Below are 18,182 nucleotides of genomic sequence, written 5' to 3'. Positions count from 1 at the left end.
AGTGAACTGTGGGCGGACTTTAACGCTTTTTGACGTTACATCACGTTGGGGGACCATGGCCACTAAGCTTGCATTGCATGTAAAGCCACTAAACTAGTTAAGCATGCATGTAGGACATAAACCGTAAAAGGAATTTTGCAATTCATTGGGGGCCATGGCCCCCTCATGCTATATGTGCCTCCGCTCCTTTGGGTGAAAAAATCATCGAGGGACAAAATTATATTAGTGAAAGAAATGGATTGTTGTGGCTCTAATTGGATTGAAAGAAACACTTTTATAATTGGATTGTCATACCTTTTTGCATTTTGTTAGTAGTTTTTTCCATAATTGTCATATTTCAATACATTCGGAAAAAAATACCGTTGTTTTCTACTTTGTTACCCTTTTCCTCTGAGTCTCTAAAAAGTCAAAAAAGATGCAATTGCAACTGATCACATGCAGTTGCAAAGATGGGCGAAAAGTAGCCGTGGCGAAGGTGACTAGCAAATCCCTGTAAAAACAACATAATTCATAAAAACAGGAAAAAAAAACGGGTGACCTGCAGGTACACCCGGCCCGTACGGGTGGGGTCCGGGTCCACACTTCATGACCTGTAAATTTTTCCAGGTCATTTTGACCAGGCCCGTTTGACCCGGACCCGTACGGGTCAGGCCATACCCGGCCCGGCCCACCCGTTTGCCAGGTCTAATAATAGTTTTTGGCAAGTACTAGCCCACCTAGGTTATGTGCTAAAGACTTGCATTTACAAGGCTTTAAATAAGGGATTTCTACATGGTATCCCTTGTAAAACATCTAAATTGCACTTGGACAGTTAGACCCTACTGAAGGCCCTGTTAAAAAATCTACTTTATTAACTTCATTTTATCATAATCAATTCGCATGTCCAATCAATCGAAGAAAAGGCTCTTTGTATTTTGGCCTCAAGGACCTGTTAGGGTTGCAGGAAAAACATTTCTCACGGAAAATTGTTTCGTAGATTTAGATAGAAATGATATGATTATGGCTTACTTAGAGGGATAGCATTATAAACCGAAGGCCCATCTAAATAAAACTTGAACTGTAGTGGCTCAAATTACTGTTTTCCATTAGTAATCAAACAATAGAAAAAAAAAGAAATTTTGGAAAGTTTTTCCTTTCAAACTTTTCAGAAAAAAAATCCCTGCAAAACGAAGGCAAAACAGTCGAGCTCAGCTAATCTGAGTCGAGAAAACAAGTTTCCAGTTTTGTAACAATCATTCAGTCTTAAAGATACAGAGCCCAGAGCCTGACCAGATTGACTCGGACCTGGTCAAGTTCGGGGTTTAGCAACCGAGTCTCTTCAGTATTTTGATAACTTTGTTTGGTTTACAGACTGGTGTCAAGAAGTCAAAATTGATCATTGTAAGCAAATTTAAAATCGTGAGGTTCCAAAAATTACCGCTCTTCTGATTTGATTGATACACCTTTGTACAATTGGACGCGGTCCTTCAAAGCATCTCGCCTGGGCCGTGCCACCTTATTGTTGGGATCAAAAAGAAGAACCTCCTCAAAAGCCTTCAGAGCAGCTCTCAGATCTTTCTTCTGTTCATAGGCATCACCAAGGTTATTCCAAGCCGTAACATAGCCTGGTTGAACCTTCACTGCTTTCTCAAACTGAGAAATCCCCTTTTCAAGCTTCCCATCACGGATGTAACTGACACCAAGGGCATTGTAGACCTGATCATAAGTTTGAGACAAAAAAAAAATCACTCAAAACCCAACAGACTCCATAAATATAATTAAAACCAAGACTGGAAGCTGGCAGACACAGCTAAACTGATAGTGTTTGTTTCAAGTCCGCAATCCCACTTGATCACAATTAACAGATTTACATCGTAATCCTTCAAATTTGTTGATAATTTTTTAATAAGGATTACCATTCAAAAAAAAAATTGAATAAGGATTACTTCCCAATGAAACGAGATTTATTTCATCAATGGGCAGATCGACTAAATATTATACAATTTTCCCAGAAGAAGCTACCGATGAACTTCATATTTAGCAGATCCACACCAAAATCATGGAATCAGAATTGGTTGGCGGATTACTTCGAATTTATTCTATGATTCCTTAGTTTTACTAAATGAGTGGTGACTGAACCCTGTGATTCAAACAGACCACAAACAGGGTGACAAAGTCCACAACTCCAAATCATTAAGACTGATAATTAATCAATCATTTGGCAATAGGAGAAAAATTAAGATATTCCAAGCACGTGTTAAATGCAAATTGACATAATCAAAAGAAAAACTTTATTTTAGATTTTTCGTGGTTTTTTTATTTACAATTATGCTTTTTTTGTTAATTATACGAAGATATATCTAACAATAATAGAAGAAAGTATGGATGTAACCAGCATGCTTAATTCAATAATTTGTCATGCTCATCTTGCATATGACCCCATGAATATAATACTTTATGGGTTCCTAGACCACTTAACTAGTTACCAACAACAAATGTGTCAGCATGAGGTAGGAATAAGAGCGGGGTCAGCAGCCAGGGTACCTTCAAGACACCTGATTCACCAGCACTCCATAGAAACATGTGAAAGTATAATGAAAATATTTTTTAAATGTGTAATAAAGGATACAAGGGTAAAATCAGGAAAGAAGAAAACACGTGCCCCATGTCCAGCCGTGTCAATGCATCAGTCTATATTGCTAAAAGAACTACAAGCGCCTCACCTTTGTTTCATGGATGAAATGCCTACAAGCTCATTGGTGGTTTATGCATTGGTTATTCATGTTTTACCTAAATACATAAGTCGATTACAATAACTGTTTCTTTCACAAAAGGAGAAACTATATGTAAGCTAGTTATAAATGATATTGAAGCACTACGCCAGCAAGCTTTACACGAAGCTCTTCATTAAAATGTTTAAAATGGTAATGGAGAATAGTAATCCATATGACTCTGAAATCATAGTTTAACATACCTGCGCAAGATCTTGATCATCTCCATCCCATTTCTCAATTGCTTGCTGCAAGTACTTAATAGCAGCTGGGTAGAATTTCCTCCTCAACATTACTGCACCAAGCTCAAAATACCCAGTGGCACTAGCATTACCGCTTCGAACTTGTTCCTGAAAAGCCATTAAGAGAAAAAGAAGAGAATTAGCATGACACGTAAACCGTGTGCTCCCACTCCCAAGACATGAATAAGAAAACAAGAAGATCTTGCAGGGGAGAGCATTCCCCTGAAAAGAAGATATTGGAAAAGAACATGCCGCACTTCACATAAAACCATGTCACCAACAACACACCAAAAGTAATTAAAAAAAATTAAGAGTAAAAGGTCTCTTCGTTTTGAAATACTAGTAAGCCCGGCAGTGCAATTGACATTAAAAAAACAGGATACGGAAAAGGCTAAACGGTATACAAAAGTAAAAAATGAAAGTTATCATATAACAAAGACAAAAAATTACTATAAGAAGAATGCCATAGAATTAGCACATGAAGTATCATGGTAATACTATATATTATATTCTTGGAATTTGCACATGAAGTATCATGTTAATACAATATATTATATTCTTGCCATGAGAAATTATAAGAGAAGCACACGTGTCCAATACTTCCAAACGCCAACACCCAATGACAGAAACCATGGTTTTAAATTTCGACGGAAATCCGAAATTTCGGGTTTCGGACCTTTCAGTCTCAACCGAAACTGAAATCAGGTATACCCGAAACGTTACGAAAATTTCAGTCGACATTTCATTTTTCCCGAAATTTCGGTCGAAATTTAGGGCCCGTTTGGATGCTGAGAAGATTTTGATTTGGATTTCTCACATTTGTAGCCCTTTTTTGCGTTGTGATTTGGATCCGGATCAAATCCCTGGATTTTCAAATCAGGGACTGACTGTAAAAAAAATCAGATTTCCAAATATGCTGTGGAAATAAGTAATTGGAAATCCACAAATCTGGCAGTTTCCTTCACCCTCTTTGCTCCTCAACCTCTCCCCTCCAATAGAAAGTACCTCTTTCCCTCTCTGTCTCCCTCAACATGCGCTGGCATATCTTTTCATTTTGTATTCAAAACTCAATTCCGAATCTAAATACAAAATATGAGGTATCCAAACGGGCCCTTATGGAATTTCACCCAAAAATCTAGATTTTGTGCATTTTTTTAATATTTTGAGATAAAATATTATTTAAACTGGTTTCGTTGCATTCCGAAACCGAAATTTGAAACCATGGTCCAAATTCAAATATAAACCGGAACACCTTTTTCGTTGCTCCATATACTGGAGAGTTAAGAAGTTTCTTTTGCTGTTTATAAATCTCAAGGCAACAGTTGCTTAGAGGGAGATGTGAAGAATATAATAAGGGAAGAAAATGCAGAATGAAACAAAACTAACTTACAGTAGTAGCACTACTAATGTACATATAAAAATGATATATGCACACACAGACACACATGTGGTGTGTGTGCGCGCACAGGTGCGCAAATATATAAATATATTAATTACTGTGCTTCTTGTTAAAATTTATGTGCTAAAGGGACTCTGACCTACAGAGGTATGGACTAAAGGTATTATCACAATCCTGAGAAGTACTATGGTTTTCAATTGTTTCAAAAATTAAGTTTCCAATTCCGGAAAAAAAAGCAAATTTCGTAATTATTTTGCGAAAAGGAAACAAGAGTACAGTTGTTACCTGCAATTCTTTAGCAGAAAGATCAAGCTCTCTACGAACTAGAACTTGACGAATGACAAAGAAGGTTCCAACTCCAAGCAAGCCTAATAACACAATCAGGTATGATAGTTGAATTCCCAATTCGAAAAGTTCCCCTATCTCATAAACCATGTCCTTTCTCACTTCGCTTGAATGGGCCTTCGGTGCAGAACTCAACCATGCTGTTACTCCACATACAAGAGTAGATATCATTGGCGGTGGCTTGTTTGCATTGTTAATATCCTCACCACTTAGTAAGTTCCACAAAAGATCTGCAACCATGTGATGGGCTCCAATGAGATAGTGCTCGGCAGTATAAATCACCAAAAATTGCAACAGCGAAAACAAACTAATGGGTCAAGATACAAGTTGGAAACTATGATGTAAAGATCACGAATAATCACATAGTTTATGAGAGATAGAGAGCTGGAGCCTGCAGCATAATATCAGTCCTTAGAAGGAGAGTTCCTTGTTATGGGGAGTGAAAGAACAAGATCTATAACAAAGATGAGTAAATATCCATGATTCTCTAAGATATGACCCCAATACCATAGTTAAATCTTCAAAACATTGTTGATTAACTCGAAACTTGGCAGGGTCGGCTCTGTGTGCATACTACAAACTCCAATTTCATAAAACTCAATCAAGTCAACCATTAAATTGACCAGATCCATTAAATGGACTCATCTGAGTAGATCCCATAAATTGAAAGATTTGACTTCCAAGACAATTCCACGTTTCAGAAGATTATATCAACCCAACACAATACTCCATTAAATTTAACATAATGACAATCTGCCCCATGAATCTTCTGAATAGGATATATAAAGAAAATAAAAACAAAAAAGTAGAAGCAAACCTGATAACAGGATGCCTACCAAGCAATTTTTTCATCTTTGTTTGGTCTAGGCTATGTTTGCAGTTCAGTCAGTAGCAAGTAAGGCATTTAATGAGAATATTTGGGTGTCTTTTTATAGCTGAATATTGTATCGAGTGAATATAACTTTGCAAACCATGTGTGATACATTCATAACATCTTAAATATGGAGTCATTTTTTTGTCTTTTTAAACTGTTTGATGTTTTTAAATTGCCTGTACCAATCCTCGAAACCTCAACCTATAAGGTTTAAGAAACGTTCCAAGCCATCGCGGCAATGGAGAGAATTGGTTAAAATGTTTGATGTTATGCTCACAAGAAGATATCAATATTATATCCATATATATTACAAATGTGTGTGAATTAAGAAATAAGTATGATTAACAAACACAAATCAAGTTACCAAGAATCCAGTAAATAATCAATTTACTATTTTCCCAACAAAAAAAAAACATTTTACTAAAGTTTGTAGTATTTTGTGAAATAAAAAGGAATAACAACAGAGAAGCAGGAATTACCTTCTTCAACTCTTGAGATTGAGGATTTTATCTTCAATTCCCCTTCTAACGTCTGTGTTCCTCCAAAACAAAATGAATTTCAAATACAAGTCATCATCATCCATTTATATGCAGGAATGATAATAAGTAACTCAACAATTTGAATTGACCACAATGCATTGATCTTTTCTTCAGAATTTTAAAGATGCCATCATTGAGATTGATTTCGATCATAGTAACGCAAATAATGACACCTTTGTTTGAAGGTATTTGCTACGGACCATCGCAGAAGGCATTTTGCGGGCTTGGCTTATGGGTGAGAGAGCAGCCACCTCAGATGAATTAAATGAATAAGTGAGCCTACGTGGCTGCTCTCTCACGCAACATTCGGCCCACAAAAAGCCTTCTGCAATGGTCCCTAGCAAAACCCTTATTTGAAAAGGCATGAAGAAGGTGTAAGTCACTATTAATAAGATAGGGTTTTGCTAACAAGTGCCCAAAGGGCGCCCCCCTTAAGGTGCAATGGGAAAGAGATTTTACGCATATATTTATAAAGAAATCTCAAAATAGGTGTAAAAGTATTAAATTATGTGTAAAATGATTGGAAAATCTATTTTCCAATGCACCTTAACAGGGGCACTCGTTAGCAAAACCCAATAAGATATGATCTTAACATATTAAACTCATCGAGTCTGTTCGAAATGACAGATTTTGGACAATCACTGTTCCTTTTGGGAATTGAAGTGTATAATTCAAAAGTGTATGCAACGTAATTTCTAGAAGTACCTGATTCCAGAAAATGAAAAGCAATGGCTTAGAAATATTGGCACTCGTTAAAGTGCATTGGAAACTTAATTTTGCAATCATTTTACACATGTTTTGAGACTTTAAAGTCTCAAAACATGTGTAATTAAGCTTCTAATGCACTTTACCGAGTGCCGTAGCAAAACCCTAGATGTAAACAGGGAAGAATAACATAAAACCTAGAAAGTAGAGAACTCTGGTTAGAAAAACAACAAATTCGATTCGACATACCTAGTCGAGAATTGGGAGACCCAATCTAGGGATATAGCATAGCGAAGAGGGTTCGAGTAATTCGGCTTCAGATTCTTTAGAAGACGAAGAGAAGGACACTTTTAGAGGAGAAGAGGGTCTCCGAAACCCTAACTTGATGGTTTGTGACGACTGTTTGGAGTCGTTAGGGTTTGAGATTCTGTAAGGAGGGAGTTTCAGAAAGGCACTTTCAAGGGAACTGAGAGAAGAAGATGAAAACGAGGGAGAGATGAGCTTAGAAACAGATTGGTGAGACGCCGAAGGGAAATGGCAGAGAAAGGCCATGTCGAGAGAGAGAGAGAGAGAGAGAGAGAGAGAGAGAGAGCGTAATGGATTGAGTCTGCTGTAGTAGTGGGTTGATTAGAGAAGAAGAAATGACACGTGGCAGATGGAGACAGAAACGGTGATATCCAAGGGTGGGTGGGACATGTGGAGACATGATCTGAACTGTTGATCTGGTGGGATATCTTAAAATCCAATGGGCAAATGATAAATTCGCACCCCTGTAGGATGATTCACGCCCTCGTTAAACGTCTAAAAGCGTTGCAAGTCTGCCGCAATTCACGTTACAAGTGGTGCGAATCATCTTAGAGAGGGGTGCGAATTTATCGTCGCCCAATCCAATAATGTATTTTTTTGTACCATCACTATTCAATGACAAAAAATACATGCTATTGGATGATCGGTGTAGTTTTTTGGTTCAAAGGAGATCCAAAGCAAGGCCGATTAGATGGACGGTTCAAATCACTCAAGGTGGGACCCACTATGTCATAGTAGAAACACCTCACACTCGCTACCCACATTTGGTTGATCTGTCCACGTAATTGATATTGCTTTGGACCTCCTACGGCCCAAAATAGATCAATAATCTAATCCTGACATCTAGTAAGATGTAATTTTTGTTGTTGGGCATGAATCGCCGAACACTGAATATAATGCATATAAGAGCAATGGTTCGCAATCATGACAAACAAGTCACATTATTGGTATCCAAAGCAAAGGGATTATGAAATGAACGGTCCAGATCAATCGAAGATAGGGCACATTTCTTTAATGGGAATGCCACATTGTATTACAATTAGGTCACCCCCTATCGAAGCATTCTTTTTACCTCGGAGATCAGTAATCGATGTTCATTATCAAGCAAGAATTGTTGGGACCCGGGCCTTAAACACTAGTGGTCAAGGGGTGGGTGCCCAGTCCCTTATAAGCCCATCCGCATCTCTTTTACTTTTTCCGATGTTGGATCTTTGCTTTTACATGGAATCCTAACAATCTTCCCCTCCACTCCGGAGCAACGTGGGGAATTCGAGATCTTACTCGAGGGATTTTTCTCCACCCTCGAGGACAAACTGTAATTACCAAGCCCACACCAGTTGTTGGGGACCCAGGTAGAACTCAACCTTGAAGTCTCTCTCTCTCCCTCTCTCTCTCTCTCTCTCTCTCTCTCTCTTGAGAGACTGGGCAAGTTGAAAAATGGGAACATGCAAGAGATAAAGCCTGAGGTGGGTGGTCATTGGAATTTGGAAGTTCCCTCTTTGAGAATACGGGGTAGTGGGGAGCAGTTACCCGGGAAAAAGTCATAAAAAGAGACCTCATCTCACAAGAAAAAGTCCCACGACCAAATCAAAACATGCCCTTAGCATTTATCTTTTATCACTTACTTTTCAACACTCATTTACTTTTCCTAGTTGTAGCTTGTCTGATCGAATTAATGAACAATGGATTCTTACTCCAATGTGAACTTTTCTCTTCAGTTCCCCAACAACGTTGTTTGAGTTCTACGCAATCGGCGTTATTCATGAGTACATTCTGCATGTGTCGACATGCCGTTCACATTATGCACGTGTCAAACTCAGAAAAGTCATTTCCATTCGTGTAAAGGCAATAGAGCCCAAAGAAGAGGTGGCATTCCCCTTCTTCACAATTGCCTGAAATCCAATCCTAGGGGGAAAAAATGTTTTGATTCTCGATCCTGCAAATCAAGTTTTGATTTGCCTCTTAGGAGGCTGGGATGCCCGCGCATTCGCCATTTACATAGTTGCCCACAAGCACACCCACTCAACCACACCAGCTGCACTGACCAATCTCGCTGGACAAGTTTAGACTGAACGCAAGGATCTGACTGCAATCTATGGAGATGTTGTCGTTAATCTCGCTCGCACACTCTCATAGCAGTCGTGAATCTCAACCCTTTCTTTAGAGAGAGAGAGACGTCAAGGTTGAGTTCTACCTGGGTCCCCAACAACTGGTGTGGGCTTGGTAACTATAGTTTGTCCTCGAGGGTGGAGAAAAATCCCTCGAGTAAGATCTCGAATTCCCCATGTTGCTCCGGAGAGGAGGGGAAGATTGTTAGGGTTCCATGTAAAAGCAAAGATCCAACATCGGAAAAAGTAAAAGAGATGTGGATGGGCTTATAAAGGACTGGGCACCCACCCCTTGACCACTAGTGTTTAAGGCCCAGGTCCCAACAATTCTTGCTTGATAATGAACATCGATTACTCATCTCTGAGGTAAAAAGAATGCTTCGATAGGGGGTGACCTAATTGTAATACAATGTGGCATTCCCATTAAAGTAGTGTGCCCTATCTTCGATTGATCTGGACCGTTCATTTCATAATCCCTTTGCTTTGGATACCAATAATGTGACTTGTTTGTCATGATTGCGAACCATTGCTCTTATATGCATTATATTCAGTGTTCGGCGATTCATGCCCAACAACAAAAATTACATATTACTAGATGTCAAGATTAGATTATTGATCTATTTTGGGCCGTAGGAGGTCCAACGCAATATCAATTACGTGGACAGATCAACCAAATGTGGGTAGCGAGTGTGAGGTGTTTCTACTATGACATAGTGGGTCCCACCTTGAGTGATTTGAACCGTCCATCTAATCGGCCTTGCTTTGGATCTCCTTTGAACCAAAAACTACACCGATCATCCAATAGCATGTATTTTTTGTCATTGAATAGTGATGGTACAAAAAAATACATTATTGGATTGGGCAACGATAAATTCGCACCCCTCTCTAAGATGATTCGCACCACTTGTAACGTGAATTGCGGCAGACTTGCAACGCTTTTAGACGTCTAACGGGGGCGTGAAGCATCCTACAGGGGTGCGAATTTATCATTTGCCTATTGGATTTTAAGATATCCCACCAGATCAACAGTTCAGATCATGTCCCACCCACCCTTGGATATCACCGTTTCTGTCTCCATCTGCCACGTGTCATTTCTTCTTCTCTAATCAACCCACCACTACAGCAGACTCAATCCATTACGCTCTCTCTCTCTCTCTCTCTCTCTCTCTCTCTCTCTCTCTCTCTCTCTCTCTCTATTGACATGGCCTTTCTCTGCCATTTCCCTTCGGCGTCTCACCAATCTGTTTCTAAGCTCATCTCTCCCTCGTTTTCATCTTCTTCTCTCAGTTCCCTTGAAAGTGCCTTTCTGAAACTCCCTCCTTACAGAATCTCAAACCCTAACGACTCCAAACAGTCGTCACAAACCATCAAGTTAGGGTTTCGGAGACTCTCTTCTCCTCTAAGAGTGTCCTTCTCTTCGTCTTCTAAAGAATCTGAAGCCGAATTACTCGAATCCTCTTCGCTATGCTATATCCCTAGATTGGGTCTCCCAATTCTCGACCAGGTATGTCGAATCGAATTTGTTGTTTTTCTAACCAGAGTTCCCTACTTTCTAGGTTTTCTGTTATTCTTCCCTGTTTACATCTAGGGTTTTGCTACGGCACTCGGTAAAGTGCATTAGAAGCTTAATTACACATGTTTTGAGACTTTAAAAGTCTCAAAAACATGTGTAAAATGATTGCAAAATTAAGTTTCCAATGCACTTTAACGAGTGCCAATATTTTTAAGCCATTGCTTTTCATTTTCTGGAATCAGGTACTTCTAGAAATTACGTTGCATACAGTTTTGAATTATACACTTCAATTCCCAAAAGAAACAGTGATTGTCCAAAATCTGTCATTTCGAACAGACATGATGAATTTAATATGTTAAGATCATATCTTATTGGGTTTTGCTAACGAGTGCCCCTGTTAAGGTGCAATGGAAAATAGATTTTCCAATCATTTTACACATAATTTAATACTTTTACACCTATCTGTGCAGCTACACACAAACCATTTCCTATATATATATATATATATATATATATATATATATATATATATATATATATATATATATATTCCATTGTGTGTGTGTGTGTGTGTACTAGTTGCAGACCCGTGCGATGCACGGGGTGGCCCAAAAAAGAAATCTTTATAACCGGTTTTTTAGAAAAAAATTAAAAGAAAGAAGAAACATTCATAAGTAAGATATAGAGAAAATTTCAACCGGAGAAGGCATGAGAAATTCATCTAAAAGCCAGTTTTATATGTTACAAAAGTAAGGACATATATATTAAAAGAAAGTAACAGAAAAGCCCGGTTTAACAAAACCGTTACAGGTTTTATTTTTGAAGTTTTCAAATTAAGGAGAGATGGTTAAATGAGGAGAATCAAGAGGTTTATTATATACTTCACCCGTTGATCAAGGGAGGGGTGGCAATTTGTAACATTGCTAACCATATATAAGTGCAGGAAAAAAAGTTTGGAACCTATTCCGTGGATACATAAACCATTTTCATAATTAATAATTATATTATAGTTATTCAAAAAAAAGAACTATATTATAATTGAAGAGTATCTTGATTTTAAACATTAAGCTGTAAACAGATCAGGTAGAGAATTATATGAGGTTCCATGCTTAAATGAGTGTTGACTATTTTAAATGTTAAACTATTGGAACTCTTAATCTTAATTGGGTTTTTTTCATAATGAATAAAATAATATTTTAATTTTGATTCATTAGCCACTCCTTGTAAATCATGAGATTTGCATTCCTGAACACGAAAGCTCTAAATGAATCAAGCAAATTGCAAGAGTTTGTCGTTCATAAACATAGAAGCTGTAAACAAATGTGGATTATAGAACCTTTGCAAAAATATGCCATGTTTATTATAGTAATATATAGCATTTATTTTCTCCTTTATGTTATAAAGAATGTTGCTGGAAATTTAACCCAAAAAATCACGTCCTTTAACCCCTTATGTTATCCCTTTTTTTTCTCGCTCCCAAAAAATCACGTCCTTTAACCTCAAATCAGTGAATGCGGTTTGCAAAGGGGGTGCCATGTGGCACACCCTCAGCGTACCACATCCAGCTTTATATATAGAAAATAGATAGATAGATTTCACCACTTTTAGCAACTTTTCATTCTCATATACCCTAGTTTACAGGAATACACCAATTCCAAACTATGATTACAACAGATGGAATCTATAGGATGAGGAAATCAAATAGCTCTATAAGACGCAAAACTATTTAGATGAAATTCTAATCAACCATTCGAACTTAAAAAACAGAGTCATACAGCAACAGATCGTCTTCAAAATCTATGATTGTATTGTGAGTTTTTTTTATGGTGTAATCATAGGATGATAAAAACAGTCCATTTAATGGGCCACCATGTAAATATGTTTTACCTGAAAAATCAATTGCATAACAATCAGTTTCTCTACATAATAGAATGGAGGGCTATGGTGTAAACTGTAAACATAAGATGATGGTGAGGAAACCTGGATGTTTAAGTAAAAATATATGGTTTCAGGTGAACAAATTAAAAAAAATCCCATCATATGACCGGCTACTCAACTCCAAATGCGAACTAAATCAAATCGACTCTAAAGAAACCATAAAAATTCATCAATGCATATAATCTATATACTTTATAGAGAGACCATATTTTAAATCGATGATACTACTATTCCGTGGAAAATTATATTCATTTTTTTGTTGTTTATTATATTCCATGTTTGTTCATTAAATGAAAACAAAACATACTGAATTGGTATGTAATTCAGCTCTCACATGACATAAACAGACACGTCGGAGATAAATTTTTTGGAGGCTTATAATAATCCTCCTAGACATTCAAGTCAGGATTGGAGGCTTATAATAATACTCTTAATATTCAGTTTTTTCATCTATGTCCACAGCAACCAAAAATAGCATGCTTCCCATACCTTCTACATATCTAAATTTCTACATATAAAAATTAATAACAGAATATATTTCAAATAAGGTAAATAGATACATATCATCGAGACCTGATTTATTATAAAAAAATGGGTCTGAAGTTCATGCGGTACCTTTAAAAGTGTGTTGATATAGCAAATAGGCAAGGAGTGTACAAAGGTGTATAGTTTGCTGAATTTTTTTTGTTTTTTGTTTTGGCCTATGGAAAGGGGTGTACCATGTAAAAAATATGGTGTCATTGGATGAATCAACATGATCTAGACCATTCAAGCAGTGGGGTCCACATGTTCTTTTATTTCCTCTAGGATTGAACGCAGTGTTATAACTTATAATTGACAAAAAGATAATGGGACCCATCATTTATTCAGAAGACTTTTCTTCACAGATTTCTATCATTTATGACAGGCTGTTTGGATATAGAGAAAATTATGAGATTTTGTTTTACAAAATCAATTTTTTATTTTTATTTTTAAGGAATATTGCAAACGCCCTAGACCATGTACTTTGTATTTCATGGAATGTTTTTTCCTTGGAAAATTTTCTTTTTCTTAGATACAAACACCCTATATAGGACTTTTCCTCTGTTTGGTCTTTCAACCACACAGGCTCACTTTTGAACAGATTTTGTCTTCATTCATTTATTCATCTGACGTGGCTGCTCTCACATGCAACATACCATCCGCGAAATGCCTTCCGCGATGGACGCTAGCAAAACCCTATTTATTATTTTTAGATCCAATTGATATATGCAATCTCTACAGCGGAACCCACCTAACCAACGACACACACCTAAAAATGATAATTGCACCCCTTTTAATTGTCTTTTCCTGAAAATGATATTTCACAAAAATCCAAACAATAATTGCAAAAATGCTGCAAAAGGTGGGTGTATATAATCATTTTCCAGTTTTTCCTCCCTAAAAATACCCATTTAGGCTTCAAGAATCTCTGGCACGTTTCCACTGACACTATATACTAAAAATTATATATTCGTTACGGGAAACAAAGCCCAGACAAAATGGGGGAAATAATGGCCGGGTGTTGTTTCTCTTTTCTCAAAAAATAATAAAAGAGTTGTAAAATAATAGCACATAAATTAGCACAATAAAAGAGTACCTGTGTCTGATAATAATCTTGGATCCGAAGCAAAATAAATTAGAAGAAACAGACATGGGATTGACGAAGGGCAGAGGCAAGGAGAAGATGGTGTGGAGGACTATAGATTGGAATATTGAAGTTGGAATAGAAGGATGCATTGTTTAAATGTATTTAATTTGGTGGAGGGGAAGAGGCATTTCCGAAAAGACGTAATGTTTGATTAAATGATAGCTACCTATTCGCATCGATTGGTATTCGCATCGGTATAGACTTTTCTGTTGAATGGTGATTGGAATGCGGTTTACATATTTATTAATATTAATTTAATAAATAGGACATATGATTGAAAGATATATCTTGGAATGCGTTAAAATTTTATTTGTAGTTTTTTTCCGTAATTGTCATATTTTACTACAATGTTTTGGTATTTTTCCGTATTTTTTCAACTTTGCTTCCATTTGTCCGTAATTTTTCATTTTAAACTTAGTATTCTGCCAATCTTTTTTCACATAGCCGTAATGATTATTATTTTTTGCTAGATTTATTGCTAGCCACCTTTGCACAAATAGTACTTCGGCCAATCTTTGCACCTCGAAGTAAGCACAGGCGAGTTGTAGCCTCGGCGATGGTGGGTAGCAAATTCCTACCAAAAAAAAAAATTCTTAAAAAATCCGGTTATAGAGGGGGTGCCACGTGGCAGCACCACGATTTGGGTTTTTTGCGTTAAAAAAAAGGACGGTTTGGGTTTTTTGCGTTAAAAAAAAAGGGCTGGATGCGGTTTGCAGAGGGGGTGCCACGTGGCAACCCTCAGCATACCACATCCAGCTTTATATATTTATATATATGTATGGTTTTTCTTCTATGTACCATAGATCTAATATTAAAATGAAGCCAAAAATAGACAGGAGAGCAATAAAAACAAATATTTGACATTGGAAGCAAATAAAGGTGTAGAAAAAGTGCACCTCATCGCCAGATTTTAAGTTTGAGAAGCCCCAAGAATAGGCCACTAGATTTATAGCTTCAGTGGCATTCCGTGTAAACACAATTTCTCTAGATTCCGATGCATTTATGAAAGTTGCCACCTTTTTCCTAGCTAACTCATATTCATCTGTGGCCTTTGCACTGAAATTAAAAAACAAACCTAAATGTAAGCGTGCCAGACTGAAAAGAGAAACTGCAAGATCTATAGTCCATGGAAAACATCTTTTTTAAAGATAGACAAGAAACTACATATGGGGAAAAATAACAGGAATATAAGCACTAGACAAGCAAAAGCGAGGTACGAGAACTATAAAAATACGGCAAACCATTCGGTTGCATATTTCAATAGTGTAAATAAGAAATCAATCACGGTTCAAGTAATCAAGGTCTAATGTGTGTGTGTGTGTGTGTGTGTGTGTGTGTGTGTGTGTAATATTTTTCTGATACCTCAAGGAATGGATACCACGATGCACATTTGAATTATAGTTTCCATAATAGTCATGTAATGCCTTCAAAACAGCAGAAGGCTTTTGAGAAGTCGCGGCATTGTCCAAGTAGACCAACCGTGATCCATTCACCTCCTATAGAATTCACAAAATTGTATTAAAAATGATATAGAAACCCCAAACAATATGCTAGCTGTACTTTGTTTAGCTCTGTTCCTCAGGTGAATTTCTTTTATCTTTATACTAAACGAATTATTAAGTCCTTGTTCGTAAGGCATACAAAGAACATTTTTACTAATTAGAAGGGCCTTTGAAAACCTAAGATCCAAGGAATTTATAGGAGAAATTCCTTTGATTAAAAAACAGAAATACTAAAAATCCATTCTTTTTCAAAGATATTGCAACAACTAGTAGAATTCGTGCAAACAACGTGACAGATTGACGTAACCAAAACCGTATAAATTCCTTTGATTAAAAGAAGAGCAGAAATATTAAAAATCCATTCTTTTTCAAAGATAATGCAATAAGTAGTAGAATTCGTACTATACAACAACAACAAAAAAAAGTAGTAGAATGCGTGCAAACAACGTGGCAGGCTGACATAACCAGAACCCTAATCCTCATAATTCCAAAAAATCAAAGCCAGAGTAAAGAAAATAAACACATAAACTCTATTCCAAAACGGTAAAAAGCTACGAAAGAAGAAGAATAAAACGAATTATTTGAACATGCCTGATCGAGAATTGGGAAATCTGGTCTCGTGATGTCTGCGAGAGAAGCGGATTCGAGTAAATTCCCTTCGCCTTCTTTAGAGATCGAAGAAGAGACCGATGCCGTTGCGAAAGAAGAGAGTCTACGAAACCCTAATCGATTGGTTAGGTGGCTCGGATTTTGGCGGGTAGGGTTTGAGAGTTTGAAAGGAGGGAGTTTCAGAAATGAGTTTTCAAGCGAAGGAAGAGAAGAGGAAGCAGAAGTAGAAGAGGAGCAGAAGAAGAGCTTCGAGAGAGATTGGTGCGATACACAAGGAAAATTACAGAGAAATGCCATTGAGAGAGAGAGAGTTCTAACTTCGTGATTTCTATTTAAATAACTAGCGGCCTGTAAAATGTACAGTGCAAAAAGATATGTGCAACAAACAATAAGAGATATGTGCCTCCTCTCCTTTTGGGTGAATTGTGGGCAGACTTTAATGCTTTTTGACGTCACATCACGTTAGGGGATTTACACATGATGGGGCCGGACTAATTTACACTTGCCTGAATTGATTATTGGGGTGCCCATGGCCACTAAGCTTGCATTCATGTAAAGCCACTAAACTAGTTGAGCATGCATGTAGGACCATAAACCGTAAAAGGAATTTTTCAATTCATTGGGGGCCATGGCCCCCTCGTGCTATATGTGCCTCCTCGTGAAATTTCAGTCGACATTTCGTTTTTCCCGAAATTTCGGTCGAAATTTAGGGCCCGTTTGGATGCTGAGAAGATTTTGATTTGGATTTCTCACATTTGTAGCCCTTTTTTGCGTTGTGATTTGGATCCGGATCAAATCCCTGGATTTTCAAATCAGGGACTGACTGTAAAAAAAATCAGATTTCCAATAGAAAGTACCTCCTTCCCTCTCTGTCTCCCTCAACATGCGCTGGCATATCTTTTCATTTTGTATTCAAAACTCAATTCCAAATCTAAATACAAAATATGAGGTATCCAAACGGGCCCTTATGGAATTTCACCCAAAAATCTAGATTTTGTGCATTTTTTTAATATTTTGAGATAAAATATTATTTAAACTGGTTTCGTTGCATTCCGAAACCGAAATTTGAAACCATGGTCCAAATTCAAATATAAACCGGAACACCTTTTTCGTTGCTACATATACTCGAGAGTTGAGAAGTTTCTTTTGCTATTTATAAATCTCAAGGCAACAGTTGCATAGAGGGAGATGTGAAGAATATAATAAGGGAAGAAAATGCAGAATGAAACAAAACTAACTTGCAGTAGTAGCACTACTAATGTACATATAAAAATGATATATGCACACACACACACATGTGGTGTGTGTGCGCGCACAGGTGCGCAAATATATAAATATATTAATTACTGTGCTTCTTGTTAAAATTTATGTGCTAAAGGGACTCTGACCTACAGAGGTACGGACTAAAGGTATTATCACAATCCTGAGAAGTACTATGGTTTTCAATTGTTTCAAAAATTAAGTTTCCAATTCCGGAAAAAAAATGCAAATTTCGTAATTATTTTGCGAAAAGGAAACAGCAGTACAGTTGTTACCTGCAATTCTTTAGCAGAAAGATCAAGCTCTCTACGAACTAGAACTTGACGAATGACAAAGAAGGTTCCAACTCCAAGCAAGCCTAATAACACAATCAGGTATGATAGTTGAATTCCCAATTCGAAAAGTTCCCCTATCTCATAAACC

At 37.2% G+C, this 18,182-nt stretch overlaps 1 protein-coding gene across 1 annotated transcript; it reads right to left on the bottom strand.

Annotated features, from left to right (window-relative positions):
- Window positions 1–1,201: 1,201 nt before the first annotated feature.
- On the bottom strand, window positions 1,202–16,876 carry LOC143851767 (Tetratricopeptide repeat (TPR)-like superfamily protein). The gene is made up of 7 exons (XM_077361253.1): window positions 16,482–16,876; window positions 15,751–15,884; window positions 15,285–15,444; window positions 6,090–6,141; window positions 4,677–4,966; window positions 2,954–3,100; window positions 1,202–1,695 (listed from the first exon to the last, which is right to left on the bottom strand). Exons 1-7 carry the CDS (start codon window positions 16,794–16,796, stop codon window positions 1,414–1,416), a joined length of 1,380 nt encoding a protein of 459 aa, XP_077217368.1. The 5' UTR covers window positions 16,797–16,876; the 3' UTR covers window positions 1,202–1,413.
- Between the last annotated feature and the right edge of the window lie 1,306 nt (window positions 16,877–18,182).

Source organism: Tasmannia lanceolata, unplaced genomic scaffold, assembly GCF_043159265.1.
Source record: "Tasmannia lanceolata isolate RefF3 unplaced genomic scaffold, GAP_Taslan_0.1 ptg000018l, whole genome shotgun sequence".
NCBI classification, from domain to species: Eukaryota; Viridiplantae; Streptophyta; class Magnoliopsida; order Canellales; family Winteraceae; genus Tasmannia; species Tasmannia lanceolata.
The sequence above is the reverse complement of the archived record's forward strand: the minus strand, read 5'-3'. Positions and strand labels throughout refer to the sequence as shown.

Coding starts and splice junctions, on each gene's coding strand:
- LOC143851767 (XM_077361253.1), bottom strand. CDS start 16,796: ATGGCATTTCTCTGTAATTTTCCTTGTGTATCGCACCAATCTCTCTCG. Junction 6,142..15,284: donor ACTTAAAATCTGGCGATGAG/GTGCACTTTTTC, acceptor GGAGGAACACAG/ACGTTAGAAGGGGAATTGAA. Junction 4,967..6,089: donor AATCTCAAGAGTTGAAGAAG/GTAATTCCTGCT, acceptor ACATGGTTGCAG/ATCTTTTGTGGAACTTACTA.